The 19,377-nt window shown below is 39.0% G+C and overlaps 1 protein-coding gene across 1 annotated transcript in view; it reads right to left on the bottom strand.

The window, feature by feature from the left end:
• LOC122808163 (alpha-1-macroglobulin-like) overlaps positions 1-19,377 on the bottom strand; it is a 404,161-nt gene that overhangs the window by 355,447 nt on the left and 29,337 nt on the right. Inside the window, exons 2-3 of the mRNA XM_044079136.1 lie at positions 16,517-16,638; positions 7,826-7,877 (exon numbers count right to left, since the gene is read on the bottom strand). Coding sequence (XP_043935071.1) covers positions 7,826-7,877; positions 16,517-16,638 — 174 coding nt within the window. The remainder of the gene's footprint in view (positions 1-7,825; positions 7,878-16,516; positions 16,639-19,377) is intronic.

Raw genomic sequence — 19,377 nt, 5'->3', positions numbered from 1 at the left:
TGGTCCCTTGGACAGAGTGACTGCAAAGGTAGAGGTGAGTAGTAGTACCCAGGCTGACAGTGAGGCACCACTGTCAGAGGATGCTAGACTTCCACTGAAAGGGGAGCTGGGAAGGGTTACAAGGAGAGAGTTGAGACAGGATCAACTCTTAGACCCTACATTGCAAGGCCTGAGGCAGGTAGCTAGGGAGGCACCTGATTCTCAAGGGAAGGGGGAATCTGTATACTGGAACAAAGGGTTACTATACAGACAGTGGACCCCTGAGGGAGGGCTAGAAGGTGAGAGAGTACAGCAGTTGGTAGTGCCTAGAGCCTACCATCTAGCACTTCTAGCCATAGCCCATGATATTCCTTTTGCAGGTCACATAGGCATAAAACGTACAAAGAGGCATATTATGAAAAACTTCTATTGACCTGGAATATCCAGAGATGTAATACGGTACTGCAGGACCTGTGAGCAGTGCCAAAAGGTAGGGAAGGCAGGAGACAAGGTGAGAGCTCCTTTGTTGTCTTTCCTGTGATTTAGGAGCCATTTCACTGGGTAGCTATGGAAATTGTGGGTCCTCTGATACCCCAAGTTCCACAGGGAAAAAGTATATCCTAATGGTAGTGGATTATGCTACACGATACCCTGAGGCAGTGGCTTTGTCCTCCATTGAGGCAGAGAAGGTGGCAAATGCTTTGTAGAGATTTTCAGTAGGGTAGGTTTCCCAAAAGAAATATTGACTGACCGAGGTGCCAATTTCATGTCAGACCTGCTGACTTGTCTGTGGAAGTCCTGTGGGGTGAAGCACATGAAGACCACCCCCTACCAGCCACAGATTAATGGTCTTGTTGAGAGGTTAAACTCTACAATCAAGTCCATGCTACGGGCATTTGCAGATCAGTTTAAGAAGGAGTGAGACAAATATTTGCCCCATCTGTTGTTTGCTTACAGAGAGGTTCCCCAGGAATCCACAGGTTTTTCACTCTTTGAGTTGCTATATGGGCATAGGGTGAGGGGACCTCTAGATTTAATTCGAGATGAGTGGGAAGGTGAGTGTGGGTGTCACAAGGATTCTGTTGTGGCATATGTCCTAAACCTCAAGAAAAGGCTCAGGGAACTCATGGGCTTGGCCCAGGTCAATGTGGCAGAAGCCCAACAACAGAAAAAGGTGTGGTATGACAGGAATGCTCGAGCTAGAAAATATGCTGTGGGACAGCAGGTAATGGTTCTCATTCCTGTCAGACACAACAAGCTGCAAGCAACTTTGGAGGGACCCTACAAGCTGGTAAGAAAGGTAAGTGATATTAACTACATGGTGGAAGTGCTAGGCAGATGGCAGGGGCACAAATTGTACCATGTTAACATGATGAAACCTTACCATGATAGGGAGGCCCTTGTGCTAAGTATTTGCAGTGGATTGCAGGAGGAGTCTGGGGGAGATCTGGGGAATGATCTCCTTAGGGAGGCTTAGACTGACGCCTCAGTGGAAGGGGTAGCAATGTCTTAGCAGCTATCTCCTACCCAAGTTCGAGAAATCTGAGCAGTGTTACAAATATTTGGGGACGTGTTCACTGGGAAACCAGGGTGCACCCAAGGCCTATTAGGCAGGCCCCTTATAGGGTGCCTGAGAGAGTCAAACAGACTCTGTGGGAGGAGGTACAGGAGATGTTGGAATTAGGGGTGATTCAATAGTCCAACAGTCCCTGGGCCTCACCAGTAGTGTTGGTGCCAAAGAAGGATGGCAGCACCAGGTTCGGTGTGGATTACAGGAAATTAAACAGTCACACAGAGTTAGATGTTTATCCCATGCCTAGGACAGATGAGGCCCTATAGCAGCTTGGTGGGGCTAAGTATCTTACAACCACTGATTTTACCAAGGGTTACTGGCAGGTGCCCTTGACTCCCAGTGCTAGAGAGAAGTCAGCATTTGTGACTCCTTTTGACTTGTATGAGTTCACAAATGCCCTTTGGGATGAAGAATGCCACAGCGACTTTCCAGAGGCTGGTGGATAATATCCTAGCAGGAGGGTTTGCCCTTGCTTACCTAGATGATATTGCCATCTACAGCCATTCCTGGACAGAGCACCTTCAGCATGTCAGGGAGGTGCTGGAAAGACTACAGAGGGAAGGGGTTGACCATTAAGCCAAACAAATGTCAGGTGGGTATAACAGGGGTCTTCTACCTAGGACATAGAGTGGGGAGTGGTAAGATAAGGCCAGAACCTGCCAAAGTGGAAGCTATTCAGGCATGGCCTGCACCTGTTACCAAAAAGCAAGTGAGGGCATTCTTAGGGACAGCAGGGTACTACAGAAAGTTTGTCCCTAGTTATAGTACCATAGCTGTTCCCCTTACAAACCTGGCAAGGAAGAACAGGCCAGATAAGGTAGTGTGGACCCCAGCATGTGATCAGGCATTTCAGAAGCTTAAAGAAGCTTTGGGAGGACTCCCTGTGTTAGCCAGTCCAGATTACAACAAAGAATTTGTTGTACAGGTGGATGCTTTGAACCATGGGGTGGGGTCTGTACTTAGCCAGATTTCTTCAGAGGGAGAAGAGCATCCAGTGGTTTATTTCAGTTGTAGGCTCCAACCCAGGGAGGAATGCTATGCAGCTGTAGAAAAGGAATGTCTAGGTATAGTGTGGGCATTGCAGAAACTTAAGCCTTATCTGTATGGAAGAAAATTCACTGTAATGACAGATCACAACCCTCTAACATGGTTAAACAGAGCCAGTCAGCAAAATGCCAAGTTGCTAAGCTGGAGCCTGGGGTTGCAAGCATATGATATGTCAGTGCAGCAGCGCAGTGGGATTAGCAATGCCAATGCAGATGGGCTCTCAAGACAGGGACTGGGGTGAGGTACCCTCCAATAGACTTATCCCTCTCAAGTGGCATTTCTCAAGGGTCACTTGAAAAACTAGCTTGAGTTCTCCGGGGGGGGGGGGGAGGGAGGAGGTTGTGAAGATTGGGGAAAGATGGGCGAAGGCTGCCAGCCTAGTCAAATAGAATTTGATACATAATTCTGTCATTTCTATAAATAAATGTAAAATACAGGCTTCTGTTTTTAAATGAAAGAAAACACTGTAAAATGTGAACTTCAAGATTGTTGCAACATTGCCATCTGCTGTAAGGAAAATCAAGCCAAGCATTTCAAATGTTCTTTGAAGTTACAAGTATCTAAAAAAGTGGTGCCGAAGCATCTGGCTGAACGCATTCCTCTATTGTCTTAACTTAAGGAATAATTGTTAGAGTATACATGTGAAATGTTCTTATTGTAGTTTCCTGAGGAGGTGTTAGCTTGCTAAATAATGCAGTTTGTTTGCCTGGGAACTCCAGACTAAGTGTCAAAATGATGTAATGTGAATACTGGAAAAACCTAAGTGTCAAAATGATGTAATTTGGGTGGGCCTTAGCAGAGCTGTTTGTTAGTGTTTTAAAAACTATTGTTCATTGAAAGACTGAAAGCATTTGTCTTGGACCATCAACCCAACACTGCTTATGCTCTATTTGTCTGTAAGTAGGAATGCAGCACTGTGTTTTCTCTTAAGAACAGCTAAAGATTAGAAAGTTAGATTCTGTTTTTCTTTGACATCAGACCTGTTCTACTGTATTATTGTAAGTTTCAGTGTGACCTCTGAACTCTTAGATATCTCTGTGGTGTAGTAGTTTTGTCTTGTGTTTTAATTATTTATTATTAAATATTTTAAAAACCTTTACCTGTGACTGGTTTATGTAGAGAAGTAGGCTCTAGAGTACATTGCTTACGTATAGAGTTCATTGTAATAGGCCTTAGACTGAATAGTCACATTACCAATTGGATAATAATATTGCACAGTAATAATTGGACACTTTTTCAAGGGCCTTTGGGTAGTTGATAATTATTAAGCTGTTGGTGGCAGTAATTAATACCGTATAGGCTGGGTAAAGAGCACAGCTGGAGAATCGGTGTCAGCCTTTCCCAGGAGTGTCTGTGAAGTTGTATAAATACTTATCTTAAAGTGTGTGTGTTGTGTGTCATCTACCTGGGCAGGGACACAAAGCACTGGTGGGACAGAGAGGATACTGGAGGTTAACTTGCCAGCTAAGCTGAGATCTGGACCCTATAGCTTTGCCAGTGGGGAGTCTTATTGGGGACCTGGAGAGCAAGGGCGCAACCAGCCCCAGACTGACTGTGATCTCTGTGTGCACTTCAGGGAAATTGTACTTGTCTGTATTTGTTATCCTTTCCTCTTCTATGAGGTGTTAGTGGTGAGGATTAAGGCTTCTTGATTGCTGGGCCAGGGCATGGCTGTCACACGGCTGTCACATATTTTTTCATGACAAAAATAGCGGGGAAAGTGGTGTAACAAACTATGGGAGAAGGTTTATCAGAAGGCATAGTACTTTCATTCTCCCTTTACAACCTACTATATAAGTTTTTGAAAAAGTGGTCATGAAAGACATATATAGAATCTGTACTAACAAAATATATATTCATTCCAATTTAGCTAAAAAAGAAAAACTTTTATTTGACCAACTACACAAAGACAAAACCATAAGCGTCATGCAACTCGATAATGAGGGTGGTATGGTTATATATGATATACAGGACTACTCTAATACTATGTTGGATTGTTTACATGATATTGATACTTACACTCCCATTTCCAAGAATCAGATTCACATAGTTTACCACAGGATTGATTTATACCTGGAAGAATATGTGTTAAATTAATCCACTGATATTGATACTTATCATTTTTTATCTAACCCTAACCCAATTATACCAACAATTTTTGGTATCCAAAAATTCATAAAGAGGTGCTCGACCACTATTCAGGCTTATTGTCTCAGCAACAAGGTCCAAGATATACCCCCTAGCTGTTTTCATTGACAGCAGGGTAAAACATATATATGATGTTGTACCACATCTTATAAAGGACTCTTTAGGCCACTTAAAAAAAATACATTTGCAAGGAAAATCTTATATTTGTGACTGTTGATATAAGAGACCTGTTTACTGTTATTCCTAAGAGTGAAGGTTTAAAGTATTTTCATCAAAGTTTGATTCAGTGGTCTACTCTCTAATATGGTAGGATAAATCTTATTATGGAATGGATGACTTTAGTACTGGGTCACAATTACATCTATTTTCAGGGGGATTTTTTCCAGCAAGTTAGAGGTGCTGCAATGGGAGCATCCTGTGCCCCTGCCTTTGCTAATATGGTGTTCCTGTGCTGGGAAAATCAATTTGTGCTTAGGGGTCAATTTGCAAAATAATTACATCTTTATGTAAGATTTTTTGAAGACATATTTACTTTACGGGATGGTGAAATTGATGAAATTCATGCTTTTGTAGAATATTTGAATGATGCTACAGAGTTTTTGAAATTCATTTATTCCTGGAACAGAGACAAGATTAATTATTTAGATACACTCACTTCTCACACACCCAATGGCTTCAAGTCTAATATTTTTAGGAAGGATACTTTTAGTGGAAGCTGAGGTCTGGTGGTCTATATTATATTTTTGAAAGTTTCAAACATCGAACAACATGTGGTCGACACCATATGAGCGATGTTTCAAATTTTGAAATGTTGTTGTGTCTTTCAGCTTATCCCAGTTAGGGGTCACCACAGTGGAACTCCGGTCCACTAATGATTGGCAGTAGATTTTTACGTGCCGAGTTGCTGGCCCTGACGCACAACCTTCAACAAAGGCACTCCCATTCACAAATGTCTCCACACAGAAGACGCTCTAGCTGAGAATCGAACAGGGGAATGTCTTGTTGTGAGGCGACAACGCTATCACAGCACCACCACTGCAGATTTTATAATAAAAAATAAAAATAAAAAAAGCTATACTTACCTAAATGCTGTAGGCAGGGGGGGCAAGCCCTGCATTTATGGGGCTGCCCTCACACCCCTGCTACTTAAATATTCCTACTCCAAGATTGCACTACATTGAAATAAGGGGAAAATATTCCCTACGGCCATTTCCGTGTTACAAGCGTGACATTTCGACATTTCAACCAATCAGGTTTGCTCAAGACACGTTCACTGTTTACAACTTTCGATCACGAGATAGGAACCCGAGGTCAGGTGGAGTTGGTGGATGGGCACCAAATGAGGGTTCTGACCTTCCTAACAGCACACTTAAGCTATGTCATGGGGAAGCTGTACAAAACAACTATGACAAGAACAGTTACATATGCAGACACCAGACAGAAGGACAGGATAGGATGATGAAATAAACAGATATACGAGTACTGATAGGATGCATAATCTCAGGAAGGAGGAGGTAGGGGAATGCACAAAGACTGTTCCATTAGATAAGCAGGTATGTGGTTACTGGACTTACTGAAGGATGGCTAAGTCATTTGGGGATTCAGTGACTGCACCAAGCATGCATTCATCTGCAAACTTAATCAGCCAGAGCCCTTGGTTAATGACATTCACTTCAGAAAAGTAGATGCCAAGGAAAAACTCTGTGATAGGACAATTAGTAGGGTTACCACCTGTCCCTCTTTGGGCAGTTGTGTCCTGCGAAAAATAAATAAATAAATAAATAAATCACAAATGTCCTGCGATTTTTAGGACAAAAATATTTCCAAAGTTTTCTTTAATAGTTAAATAAGACAGTTATTTTATATCTGAAACATCTAAATGTTATATGAAATAGCATAAACAACTCAAATGCTACAAGAATAAGCTTTTATTTGGGCAAAAAAGTGAAGTTCTTTCCTTTGTACTGATCATGGGTATGATTTACCCTGCAAAATCTTACATTTCTACAAGCAAATGTCCCACTTTGGGCATTTGAAAAGGTGGTAAACCTAACAATAAGTAAGGGTATATCAGCCTAGCATGGATGCAAAATCATAGAGATGAGATTAAATAAACGCTTCATAAATGGTAAGAAACTACAAGAACAGTATTAGATTAATCTTGATAATGATGTAAGTGAGAAAAATGGGTGACTTATCTTTTGAAAAAAAAAAAAACATTAAAAGAGATTAGAGATTAAGCAGCACTCAGGCTGCAGAAAATCCAACTGAAGCTTAAAATGTAGCAAGTGGACCTAAAAAGAGTCAGTGCCCTTTGCATGATAGGAATGGGGCGAGGAGCTCAAACATGCATGGAGATTCTGAAGGTTGGGTGTCTCAATGCCTAATAGGGATGAAGAGTAGAGCTCGAGCGTGCAGGAGATTCTGAAGGTTGTGTGCCCCAATGCATGATAGGGATGAGATGAGGGGAGGAGCTTAAGATTGCAGGAGATTCTGAAGGTTGGCAAGAGGAAGACACCTAATATGTCCAGTCTAATGAATACAGTACATAGACAGGAGCAACTAAGATCTACGGTTCTAAAAATAGTACAGTGTGTCTATTTGAATTTAACCTTCCCTGTACTACGTCAGTCAATGAAATTTGTGCTGCATGTTTATTTTGCTGACACTATTTCTATTCATTTAAACATCATGCAAAATATTTGTTCAGTGGTATTCAGACTACTGAGTTCTGTCAAAGTTATTTATTATCCCACACCTTCCACTCCTAAGCATCCACATATGAATGCAAGTGCATGCACATACATAGACAAACACAGGCATGTACATGGAAATGAGCATACACACACATAAGCATACGCACACACACACACATAAACACACACACATGCACACACACACACACACACACACACACACGCACCCACATACACACACACACGCACACACGCACCCACACACACATACACACACACACACACACACGCACTCACACACACACACACACACACACACACACACACACACACACACACGCACACACACACATTTGTGAGGCCGATCATTGTCTGCACTTACCATTAGGACACAAGAAGAAAGTATTTGCCATTTCCAACTTAGTACCTTCAGGCTGGTTAAACAAAAGAAAAAGACATCAGTTTTGCAACATATCTTTACAGTCATCATTTATTTTTTTTAATTTGTTCATATTCATTACAGTTTCACCTTAAAATTTCCACTTATGTAAATACTTCCTCTGTCAATCCCATGCCAAAATATTCTACTACAAAGACAAAGTCAAGACCCGCAGATACACCAGAGCTGCTCGTAAAGACAGAGCAGTAAACCTGCAGAAAGAAGTGTTGTCACTAAAAGATGACAGCATACAGGAGCTACTGCTACCGTGCCATAAAAAGTTTTGTAAATATTTACTTTAATATTACTTTTACATATTCTAAGGTTATGACAATTCAGTTCTTAATAGGATTTGTGAGAAGATTTTCCCACTTTACCTTGGTTCACTCATTTTACTGACATGGTTACTTCTTACAAGATTTAAGGAAGAACTGTATAGGTTTAGGGCCAGATTCAGAAAACTTTTCTGCATTGTGGTAAGTGAATCTGTTTGACAAGTAGCCATGAGCATTTTGTGAGCGATTTAGAAAAACAAGTTCTGTGACATGGTCAAGTTAAGTAGCATTGCCTGGCATGGTATATACTAATATCCATATAATGACATAGTAATAAGCAACATTATTAAAATGAGCTTCTGTGATATGCTAATAGGTTTACAGGTTCATAGCCAATTGCAAGGCTAACAGATTAAGAGCTCTTACAAGTCTAGCCGACATAACCCGATGTTACCCAATATATGGCCCTCTAGGGGCAAGAGGATGTCATGGGCTTGTATCTTACAGATTGCCCCTGTCCATAAGGAATACAGACACTATCCCAGGTGTGAATTTGTGATTCCCCATTCAGTGATTCAAACTGTGTTTGAAGAGGGCCAGGGAAAGGCTCTGCTTAACATGAATAGGAAGCCTGTTACAAAGTAGGGGCAATCTTTGAGACACATGTCTGTCTCTCCAGCTTGTTTTCTTTGAGTTGCTGACTAAGTTTAGATCCCTATATCAGGTGACCTTCATGCTGTCTGACTTGTGGGTGTGTAGCAGCTCTTCACCAGGGCTGGATTTTTGAGTGCCTTGTATGTCAGGCATAGGTCATCTCTTAATAGTTGGTAAGAGACAAAGTAAAGGGATAGGGCTTTTAGTCTATCCACATAGGACATGATGTTTACACCTGGTATTTTTATTGTGAGGAGCCTCTGACATCACTCCAGCTACTGTAAATGCCTAGTAAAGTACATGCCAAATGGTGCACTGTTGTTCAGTGGGACTATAATTTCCTCGGATCTGGATGCCATACCTTTACTTATAAGTTGTGCCACATTGAAGGACTTCCTCACCACTGTGGATACATGGCAGTCAAAGTTCAAGCTACTATCTATCTGTGCACCTAGCTCTCCCATGTCTACTCTTAGAGGTGTACTGTAGGTGTTATAATTTGCCGGGATATTTGACTTCCCAAAGGGTATGATAATGCTTTTTTTTTCTTTTTTTTGCATTTAAGTAGCTTTAGGCCATGGTTCTGGCAGCAATCATTTGTCTGATCTAGGCCTTTCGGAAGGACATCTACATTATTGGGGGATTTGGTGATTGCCCCCAGCTTGTAGTCATTGGCAGACTTTGTCATCCAGAGGCCTTCCACATTAGTCTTGACTTCAGAGAAGTGTATTCTGAGCAGAAGTGATCCCAGCACTGATCCCTGTGGCATACCACCAGTAACTGGCCTCTTGCTGGATATGGATTCACCCACTTTAACCATATGTGTCCTGTATGTGAGCCAGTTGGCTATTCATTTGGTGACATAGGGACAGGGACATATACCCAGTTTTGTAAGTTTATTTATAATACCTGAGTGAGGAATTGTGTTGAATGCCTTGATCAGGCTGAGGAAGGTGGTATGTACTGTTTACCCTCATCCATGGCCTTAGTGACTTTCTCAAAGAAATCCACCAGATTCAGTAGGCAAAACCTGCCCTTGAAAAAGCCTAATTGGGTTGGTTCCAGTGTTTGGTGATTTCCTATGTCATTATTTATAAGGGCAATGATTATTCTTTCCATGACCTTACGTATAATACTAGTGAAAGTTATGGGTCTGTAATTTCCTGGGTCAGTAGATGATCCCCCTTTATGCAGAGGCATGACTGTTGCTGTCCTCCATGCTACTGGGACAAAGCTAGTCTGTGGTTAAACAGAGATCCTAATGGACCTGATAAGTCTGATTTAAGCTGTGTAAGAGGCAACCTGTTATATAGAGCACAGTGGCAACCTGTTCTTTGATGATAATTGGCAGTGGAGTGGTGTCAGGTATTTCTTGGGGGAGAACTGGGGGTGATGGGGAGGTGAAATCTGAGCTGCATTTGTTTACCAGCATATTTGCCATATATTTTGGCTGAGTATAGGTGATGCCATCTGCAAGTGAAGGGAAAGAAGATGTGAGAGTAATCCAGAAACATATAGAGAATGCACAACAGAACTGCTCCTGCTGTACATTTGAACCCAGTCAAATGCTCATGTTCAAAGTGAAGGAATCATTGAGTTATGTTAAGGGTTACTGCAGCATTAGTAAATCTGCCACTGCTATGCCCAATGGTGTGTGCCATTGCCCATGAGACACATGGTCATCTGACCTCACTTAAAATGTCATAGACTCCACAACACTGATATTGTGCACTGGTATAATGTAGATAGGGAAACCATCAAAGAAATTGAGTTCATGTGTTGGCCTCATCTGCAGCTCTTTGAGATATCCACTGATTACCTATCCCAGTGGATATTAAGCTGTACAGTTTACATAGTTTAAGGATACTGCATATCAACCATAAGACCATTTAAAATGCAGACTCTGGGATGACTGTATAGTCCAATTTGCCCATCCACGAATACAAGTTTTTAAATTTGAGTAATGTATCACTGTCTTATATCCAACTAATTCCAGAGTCTGACCACGGATTGAGTAATACATTTCATCCTTAAAGTGATTGTATATTTATAAATCACATATGTAAAGCCACAACTTCTGGAATTATGGGTGCCATGTAGGAGTTCAACATTCATTAGAAGCCAGCCTTAATTACTGATCATGGACCACTCTATATACCATTTTGCAACTTACGGAATAAAGTGCTAGCACGTCATGCACGTGTTATATGAAAATAATGTATAAAGCTTAATTTGTTTTTGTAAGTGTCCTCTGTATACTTTCAAGTAGCAGCAAGTCATTTTTGTGTAATTACAAAACAAAGAATTGTACTCCAAAATTGGTCTTACATATACCACAAAAAGCTGCCTTACAACTGTGCCAAGGTAGTGATTTTTTTTAATCAAGCCACTGATTCTTATTGCCTTATTTTTTACATTTTGAGCACTGGCTTTAAATGTCAGGTTAATACTAATTCTGACATTATAATTTTTATATTTGTGTAAAAGCGGCAGTTCTAAACTGCCCATACTAATTTTTATATTGAGTTTATACTTTGGCCTTGTCTACAGCAAGTGGTGGGGGTTTTACCTCCACCAATCAAAACACACCACCATTTTGACATATTGAAATTAGGTGTATTTTACCTTCGCCAGTTAAAGCACCTGGCTATTCTGACTCCTCCCCTTGCAAAGCCCTTATAACCAGGGCAGAACTCACTATAATACCATTAAGATTTGACTGTAAGAACACTCATCCATCTGTGAAGACTAAAGAAAACATTTTTTTTCTATAAACTGCACTAGTTGCCATATTCCTCTGGAAAGGAGTGGTAAATAAGCCATTTATGGTCAGCTGTTGATCAGATTTGCTTGTATTATAATCAAAGCCTTGTTTTGTTTGTCCTGAAATCCACAAAATAAAATAATGGAGCCTCAGTAAAAATTAAAAAATTCCAGAAATGAAGTCACATGCAAGGAGTTTGTTAGAAAATAATGAGGAGAGCTTTTGTCCTCGATTGTTGTTCAGTGGCGGATCCAGGAGTCTTCAAAGGGGGGGGGGTGCAGTCTGGTTAGATGACTATCAGGGTGGGAGTGGGAAACTGGGACACTGCGTTTGGAGGATGTGGAAAGATCACCTTATGATGTTCTGACACCATGTGTGAAAAGACAGCAACATACATTAAGTTGCACAAGACTTTGCTGTGGATGTGGTAGGTGAAACAGGTAATTCCTGTAAAGCACACATACTTACAAATAGTACAAGTTTTTTTTTTTTTTAACATATGCCTGAAAGAGATGTTTGGTTGCCTATGCCAGTTCATAGTCCAATCCAATGGCACAGCTGGCATATACATTGTTATAACCTAGGAAAGAGTCCCACTGAAGGTAATTATTAGCCAAATTTGTTTTTGTAAGTAAATAATGATTTATGTGGAAGCATTGAATTCAGTTAAGTAAAAGTAGCACAGCAATTAAGAAGGCAGATGTTATGAAAAAATCCCAAAAAGCAAATACTCAGTTTAGTAATTATATTAATCTTATAGATGCTGTTAATAAAACAGACATTTCCATATAAATACCTTCTGATTAAATACTTCCTGAGCTTTTATTAACAATGATATTTTAGTTTCATTTTGGATTTATCTCTCTGTTAAACTGAAAAACCTTCAGTGTCTTCACTTTCATCTTTTCAAGATAGTCCAGTTTACAAGTCAAATAATCACTAATCTAGCCACTATGTGAATAATATAGCATGTCCTATTTTGATTAAATTTTCACAAGTAATAAAAGTGTTTTGCAACATATGGTTTAAATACACAGGATTATTTGTTAAAATAAGATATTTCACAGATCTTATCAGCAATAGAGAAAACCCAAAGGTAACAATCAGCTTAAATCTGGACCAGTCATCCGGGACTTGGCTGCCTGTATTGATAATAGACTTTTCATTGAGCCCTTACCTCTGCGGGCTCTGCGGTGGTTAGAAACTCCTTTAGCCTTAAACAACATATCCTTTGTATAACCCCACCATGGTCTATTGATGTTGTAGTACCACTTTATTCCTTCCTTATTAAGGTGATCACTGAATATAATGCACGATTCAACAAGTACCTCAGTAAACACTTAAACACGCTTAAAACATAGGCAAAGTTTCCTCAATAATAGACTAAAAGCTAAGTCCATATTCTTTGTTTCACACAGACTCCTTAGGGATGATGCTTGGTTATGAACAACCCAGCATTCTAGGACCTCCTTTACCTAAATAGAACCATTTTAAAGCAAACACATATTCTGGAGACTTAAACCAGTGCTAGAATATCAAACACACAAAACAGGATAACTGGTACATAAACAAGTGTATCTCCATTTCTGGAATAGGCTGCCTTTATATATCATGCAGAGAAATTCCATAGCAACCTTTAAAATCAATCTGCATTACTGAATGGAAGACCCCAAACTTTCACCCATGCCATAAGAAGTCTACTTAAAGGAGACATTCTTAATCTCCCACCAGTACTGGGTGATGGGGCAGAAATCTTTGATGGCCCCCTAACATTAAGGCTAACCATAGCCTATAAACCTATAATTAGGAGAGTCAGATGTATCAGATATTCACATTTGCTATGAAGCTTTACAAATGTGTTTTTTGTATTTGCTGAACATGCCATCATGTTGCAACATTAGAACTGCTGTCCTCCTTGGCATGTGATATTCAAAAGTAATTTTTATGCTTGGCTGTTTTGAAATCTAGAAGTAACAGAAATGGAATCCTCTTTTAACAGTGAGACTCCTAATAAGGCTAGCTGGAAACTTGTGAAACTATATATACACTCCAAAATAAAATAAAAAATAATAACCTTCACCAATAAACATATTTACAGTATTTTTGTCTAGAACATGCAACTTTGTTCACAATCAACTCTGCATTTCCTGATTAAGCACTGTTAGCTGTAAAAAAACAATGATGACACTATTCCCAGCCCCCAGCACAAGTTACAGTAACCGTCTATGTGGGTCTATTTTGTTTGCTTGAAAACGCATTTCACTGAAACCCATTTTGTCGAAGTCTCATTTTACTGAAAGTGAATTGCCTCAGCACAATTCACTGAAAGCTCACTTCACTGAAAACTCATTTTGTCTAAATGGGTATATGCCCTGTTCCCCACTGTAGTGCGATCCTGAAGTTAGTATATATAGTAAGGGAGGTGTGTGGGGCCCCTACATTGTGGGCGTGGGGGAGCATAGCCCCCACATATTTTAAATGTTGTAAAACATAGACATGGATACTTGCAAGTCGAATGAATAACTCTTTCCAAAAGATAATGTATACCCAAACTATGTGCCCCCCACACCCCATAACTATATACACTAACTCCAGGATTGCACTACAGTGGGGAACAGGGCATATACCTGTTTAGATGAAATAAGTTTCAGTGAAATGAGTTTTCAGTGAAGTGAGCTTTCAGTGAATTGTGTTCAAGTAATTCATTTTCAGTGAAATGAGGCTTCGACTAAATGAGTTTCAGTGAAATGTGTTTTCTTTCAAACAAAATAGACCCATCTATGTACACCTCTAAGCAAAGCTGGTTTTGGAATGGGAGAGGGCAGAGTCAAAATCCACTTACACAGTCTGGGGTGTGGTGGCTTTCAGACGGTTCTATATTATGACGTTGAAACATCATAATATCGAACGCCTAAACATCGAACTGTATTCATCAAAATGCATTTACGAGAATCGATGAATACTTCCAGGGCAAAGATGTAGTTGGCCAACTACAGGATGTTAGCCTTTTTTCTGCTGTAGTGCAATCTTGGAGTTGGTATATTTAGTTGGGGGGTGGGTTGTTTTAGGTTAGGTTAATTACGTGGGATTGCAGGGCAAGTGTTTTTTTTTTGCACTGTAAGTATTCATCGATTCGCATAAATGCATTTCAATGAATAAGGGTCGATGTTTAAGGGTTCGATATTACGACGTTTCGACATTGTAATATAGATGCCTTTCAGACATAAAAGTACCAAGGGTCTTAATGTTCTGTGATGTATTTTATGTTTTATTTCTGAAAAATAATTAGTTGTTAATCAGATAACCCAGAAAAGTTATGCATATGCCCTGATATTATTGTGAATACAAAATCGGTGATATTTTTTTACACACACACAAGCAAGCATAAGTCATAGCAAAACTAGTCTTAAACTGATTTCAGCAAACTGCAATACATTGTGTGACACTAGTACTGTCACCCTAGATCAGTGACCAGCAAACTGCAATACATTGTGTGACACTAGTACTGTCACCCTAGATCAGTGACCAGCAAACTGCAATACATTGTGTGACACTAGTACTGTCACCCTAGATCAGTGACCAGCAAACTGCAATACATTATGTGACACTAGTACTACCGCATTAGATCAGTGACAACTGATCTATTGCATGACATCAGGAGAAACAAAAGCACTTTGGCACTATATTTCCTTTGAGAAACTTTAGAGAAAACAATAATTCTGTGTTTGTGTGCAGCATAATATATTACAGTATTGATGTAAAGTCTGTGAATGAACTGACTAGTATCACTGTAAAAAAGACCACTGATAATATTGCTATCTGTACCTTTTTAAAAACATTTGCTGTTCACAAGATATTTACATTTGTCTGGCTTATGCCTTTGAACTTTATTTTTAGACAATGGTCTTGTAATGTAAGGATGTATATATTTGGTATTTCATAGCTCAGAAATGTTACTAAGTTGGTCACGATGTACAGTTAGCTAAAAGGGTGATATCTGTTCCTTCATCTTAAAAAAAGGAAATAAATATACCTTTCTCAGTATTCCATACTAACATGTTGCCCTTAAAGATGTACTAAATGTGATTACAATATAATATTTACTGGTATTATCTTCTTTACAAATGTATTTGCTGTGATGTTTAGGCCTAAAGCCTTCTATTGGTAGCAATTCACACTGACACTCATGTCTGTATTTGTGGACACAGACCTGGATTGTACTTGTACTGCAGTTAAATTGTTTCTCTCATTTAATGCTAACATTATCAAGTTTTGAAGCTTAAACAGAAAATATTGTCTTTCATTTTCACTACTAATGTAAGTCTGGGAAAAATTGCTACCATATTTTCAGTTTTTGCAAGCATTTAAAGAAAGCTGATGTGCTGCTTTTGGTGTCAGTTGCTATCAAAAATGTATTGTTCAGAATAAATCTGCTTATTTTAATTCAGATTTGTTTTAGTAATCTATAACATCTGCTTTGTTTCTAAATCCTAGCTTGTTTAGCTTCATTTCCCCTATTTTTGGTATCCATTAAAATGGTATTTCCATATTCTTATATTAATCTTCATGTTTTGCGTGTGTGTGTGTGTGTGTGTGTGTGTGTGTGTGTGTGTGTGTGTGTGTGTGTGTGTGTGTGTGTTTGTGTGTGTGTGTGTGTGTGTGTGTGTGTGTGTGTGTGTGTGTGTGTGTGTGTGTGCGTGTGTGAGTGAGTGTGTGTCTGTGTGTGTTTGTATAGTGAGGGTCAGGTAACTGAATCCGACAGCAGGAGAAAGGAACATCATGCCGGACAAGGAAACAGATTTCCTGTTATACAAATGCAAAACAACTTCAACAGGATATGAAGATATGAAAACACTTGTTTAAAGTCATCCAAATTCAAAAGGTTGTGGTATATAGCTATGTAATTTAGTTAGTTGTTAAACTATAAACAATGCACCATACCTCTACCCGAAGGGGTTTGATCACTGTGTCTTTTCTGTTTCTTGTTGGCACAATTACAATTTCATTATCACAGAGCTCATTAGTTTGTACTGCTTCAGCAGTAATAGTGAAGTTCACCTCCCCTGTATGAAAAAAAATGCACAAAATTCAAGCTCACTTGTGTCCTTAAACAAACTGTGCAAACATTGCATACATATTTATAAAGCAATGCATTCAGTCTCATTTTTCCTGAATTTCCAGTGCTGTAGTGTTCCACTATTCTTAGTATCTATCCTAACAATATTTATTATTTATTGAAATTTATAAATACTCCATCAAGTTAAATCCTGTAATGCATTTGCTGTGAACCAGGCTCAAATTTAAAGTCAATCATACCTGTTGATGGCTTTATTCTGCAACAGGTTCTGAGATTTTCTTTTCAAACACGTAGAAACTTCAAAAACAGTAGGTTTCACTGCACCACAGTGCAGGGATTCAGTGCTCCAAAGTACATTTATTTGGTGTCTTACATATACATTTTCACTGAGGTGCAGCTTTATGACTTTTGTATGTATCCAGTATTAAAAAAGCTCAAGTATTATTGCGCCCACAAATGTAAACTGCTTGTCTATATTTCTCTTGTTTCTACATTTTAGATTTCATATCAATTAATTATCTATCAAATACAGTATTGAAAAAGAAAATGTAGATATTTTATTTCTGGATAAAAATTAATTCAAATAAATATGTTTTCTGTTGAACACACTGGGAAATTTTGTATTATTCTGTTACAACAATGTCAGAAAAATAAAAAAAGAGTACCACAATCGATTCAATGACAGCTTTAGTTGAATCACAAATATTATTTGAACTTTGGTCTTTTCAGCTGAGTTAAACTACCTGAGTGAGTGAAAAGGGTGACTGTGCATTATACCATGACCCCCCCATTAATATTCCAAAACGTGCACGCTGATTGGTCAGCGTGCACATTGTAAATCGACTTATACTAATGGAAAAAGGTCCGGTCACCCGGACTTTTTCCATTAGTATAAGTCTTTTTTAAAACACTGTCTCGCTATGTTAAAGAAGTTTAACATAGCGAGACAGGTTTAAAAAAAGCAACGGAGATCTCCATTGCTTTTTTTAAAGCTGTCTCGCTATGTTAAACTCCTTTAACATAGCGAGACAGTGTGTAAAAAGCAATGGAGATCTTGCTTTCTCCGCTGCTTTTTTTTTTAAAGCTGTCTCGCTATGTTAAATGGATTTAACATAGCGAGACAGCTTTAAAATAAGCAACGGAGATCTCTGTTGCTTATTTTAAAGCTGTCTCGCTATGTTAAACTCCTTTAACATAGCGAGACAGTGTGTAAAAAGCAACAGAGATCTTGCTTTCTCCGTTGCTTTTTTTTAAACTTGTCTCGCTATGTTAAATGGGTTTAACATAGCGAGACAGCTTTAAAATAAGCAACGGAGATCTATGTTGCTTTTTTTAAAGCTGTCTCACTATGTTAAACCCATTTAACATAGCGAAACAGTAAAAAGCAATGGAGATCTTGCTTTCTCCATTGCTTTTGCCCACAGCTCTGATGTACTGCATAGGCATACGCATGCGCAGTACATCAGAACTGCCGCAGAATACCAGACAGTCTGCTGCGGAAGGGCAGCAAGGAGGCATTATACAATGCCATTATTTAAGAAAAGTAATTATTTTTTTCTTAAATAATGTCATTGTATAATAGCAATAACCTACGCCTGGGTGTGGGTAATGCTGGATTTACCCACAGTTGGCTTTGTTTGGTCCCTCGGGCTTCGCCCTCGTGACCAAACCACGCCAACCGTGGGTAAATCCAGCATTACCCACACCCAGGCGTGGATTATTGCTATAATAACCACTTTTGCTAGAATTAAACTATTCAGCTCTTCCAGAACAAACAAAGGAAGAGCAAGTATCCCCAGTGTATCAAGCAAACAAAATATGTGTTTCAGTAGATTAATTATGCAATAATTAAGATAACCTAATTTAGGTTTAAATAAGAGCAAATATATAATTAGAATAAAAGGTCTGAAATACATGGGTCATATGATGTCATGAAAGGGAATGAAATCTTACACAGAAAAAAAAAATCAGTTGTGCAAATGCCACCTGAGAAGATGAACAAGTATTACGCAGGTTTCTGGGGATTATGTTAAATCTTGCAAAGTTTTACCTAATATGACCGAGATAACCATGCCTCTGGAAAAGTTGTGTGAGAAAGATGTAATCTAAGAATGGAGGTATGAAGAGGAAAAGAGATTTTTAAATGCTCAGTCAATTAGTTACAGAAGCACTACCTTTAAAAACTCTAATGTGAATAAACTAGTTGTGTTGCAAGTAGATTAAAGTTAGAATGCACATAAACTGTGAATGCACTAGAGAATACATCAGTTACCTATGGGTCAAAGGCTTTTACAAATGTGCAAAAAAGATATGATCAGACAGAAAAGGAACTGTTAGGAATAGTGTATGTTTGTGAAAAAAAATCTGTGAAAATATCTATGGTAAGGAGATCGGATAAAAAAAAATTAACTTTTTAAAGCATATCCAGAAAGTGTTTGTACAAGATACTTCTTACATTGCAGAGGGTGTTATACAAATATGAGATGTACATTTATAGCTGGTAAGTAAGGCAGGGATGAGAAGAACAATTATGGAAAGAGATTGGACTATCATTTTAATGTTAGTATGGTTGGATATTAGTGGAAAGTGGTTCAGGTGGGGGTGGAGAATGGGAGGTTAACAGTTTAGAGATTATGATGTGTGAAAAGTGAAGTGAATAGGAGAAAGAGGAGAAGGAGAGTGGAGCTAGCGATTGATAGTGGATGAGAGGAAGTGACATAGTGAA

This window comes from Protopterus annectens, chromosome 8.part0 (assembly GCF_019279795.1).
Source record: "Protopterus annectens isolate FY-2018-M chromosome 8.part0, PAN1.0, whole genome shotgun sequence".
In the NCBI taxonomy this organism is placed as follows: Eukaryota; Metazoa; Chordata; order Ceratodontiformes; family Protopteridae; genus Protopterus; species Protopterus annectens.
Note: the sequence above shows the minus strand (reverse complement) of the source record. Positions and strands in the feature narration are given on the sequence as shown.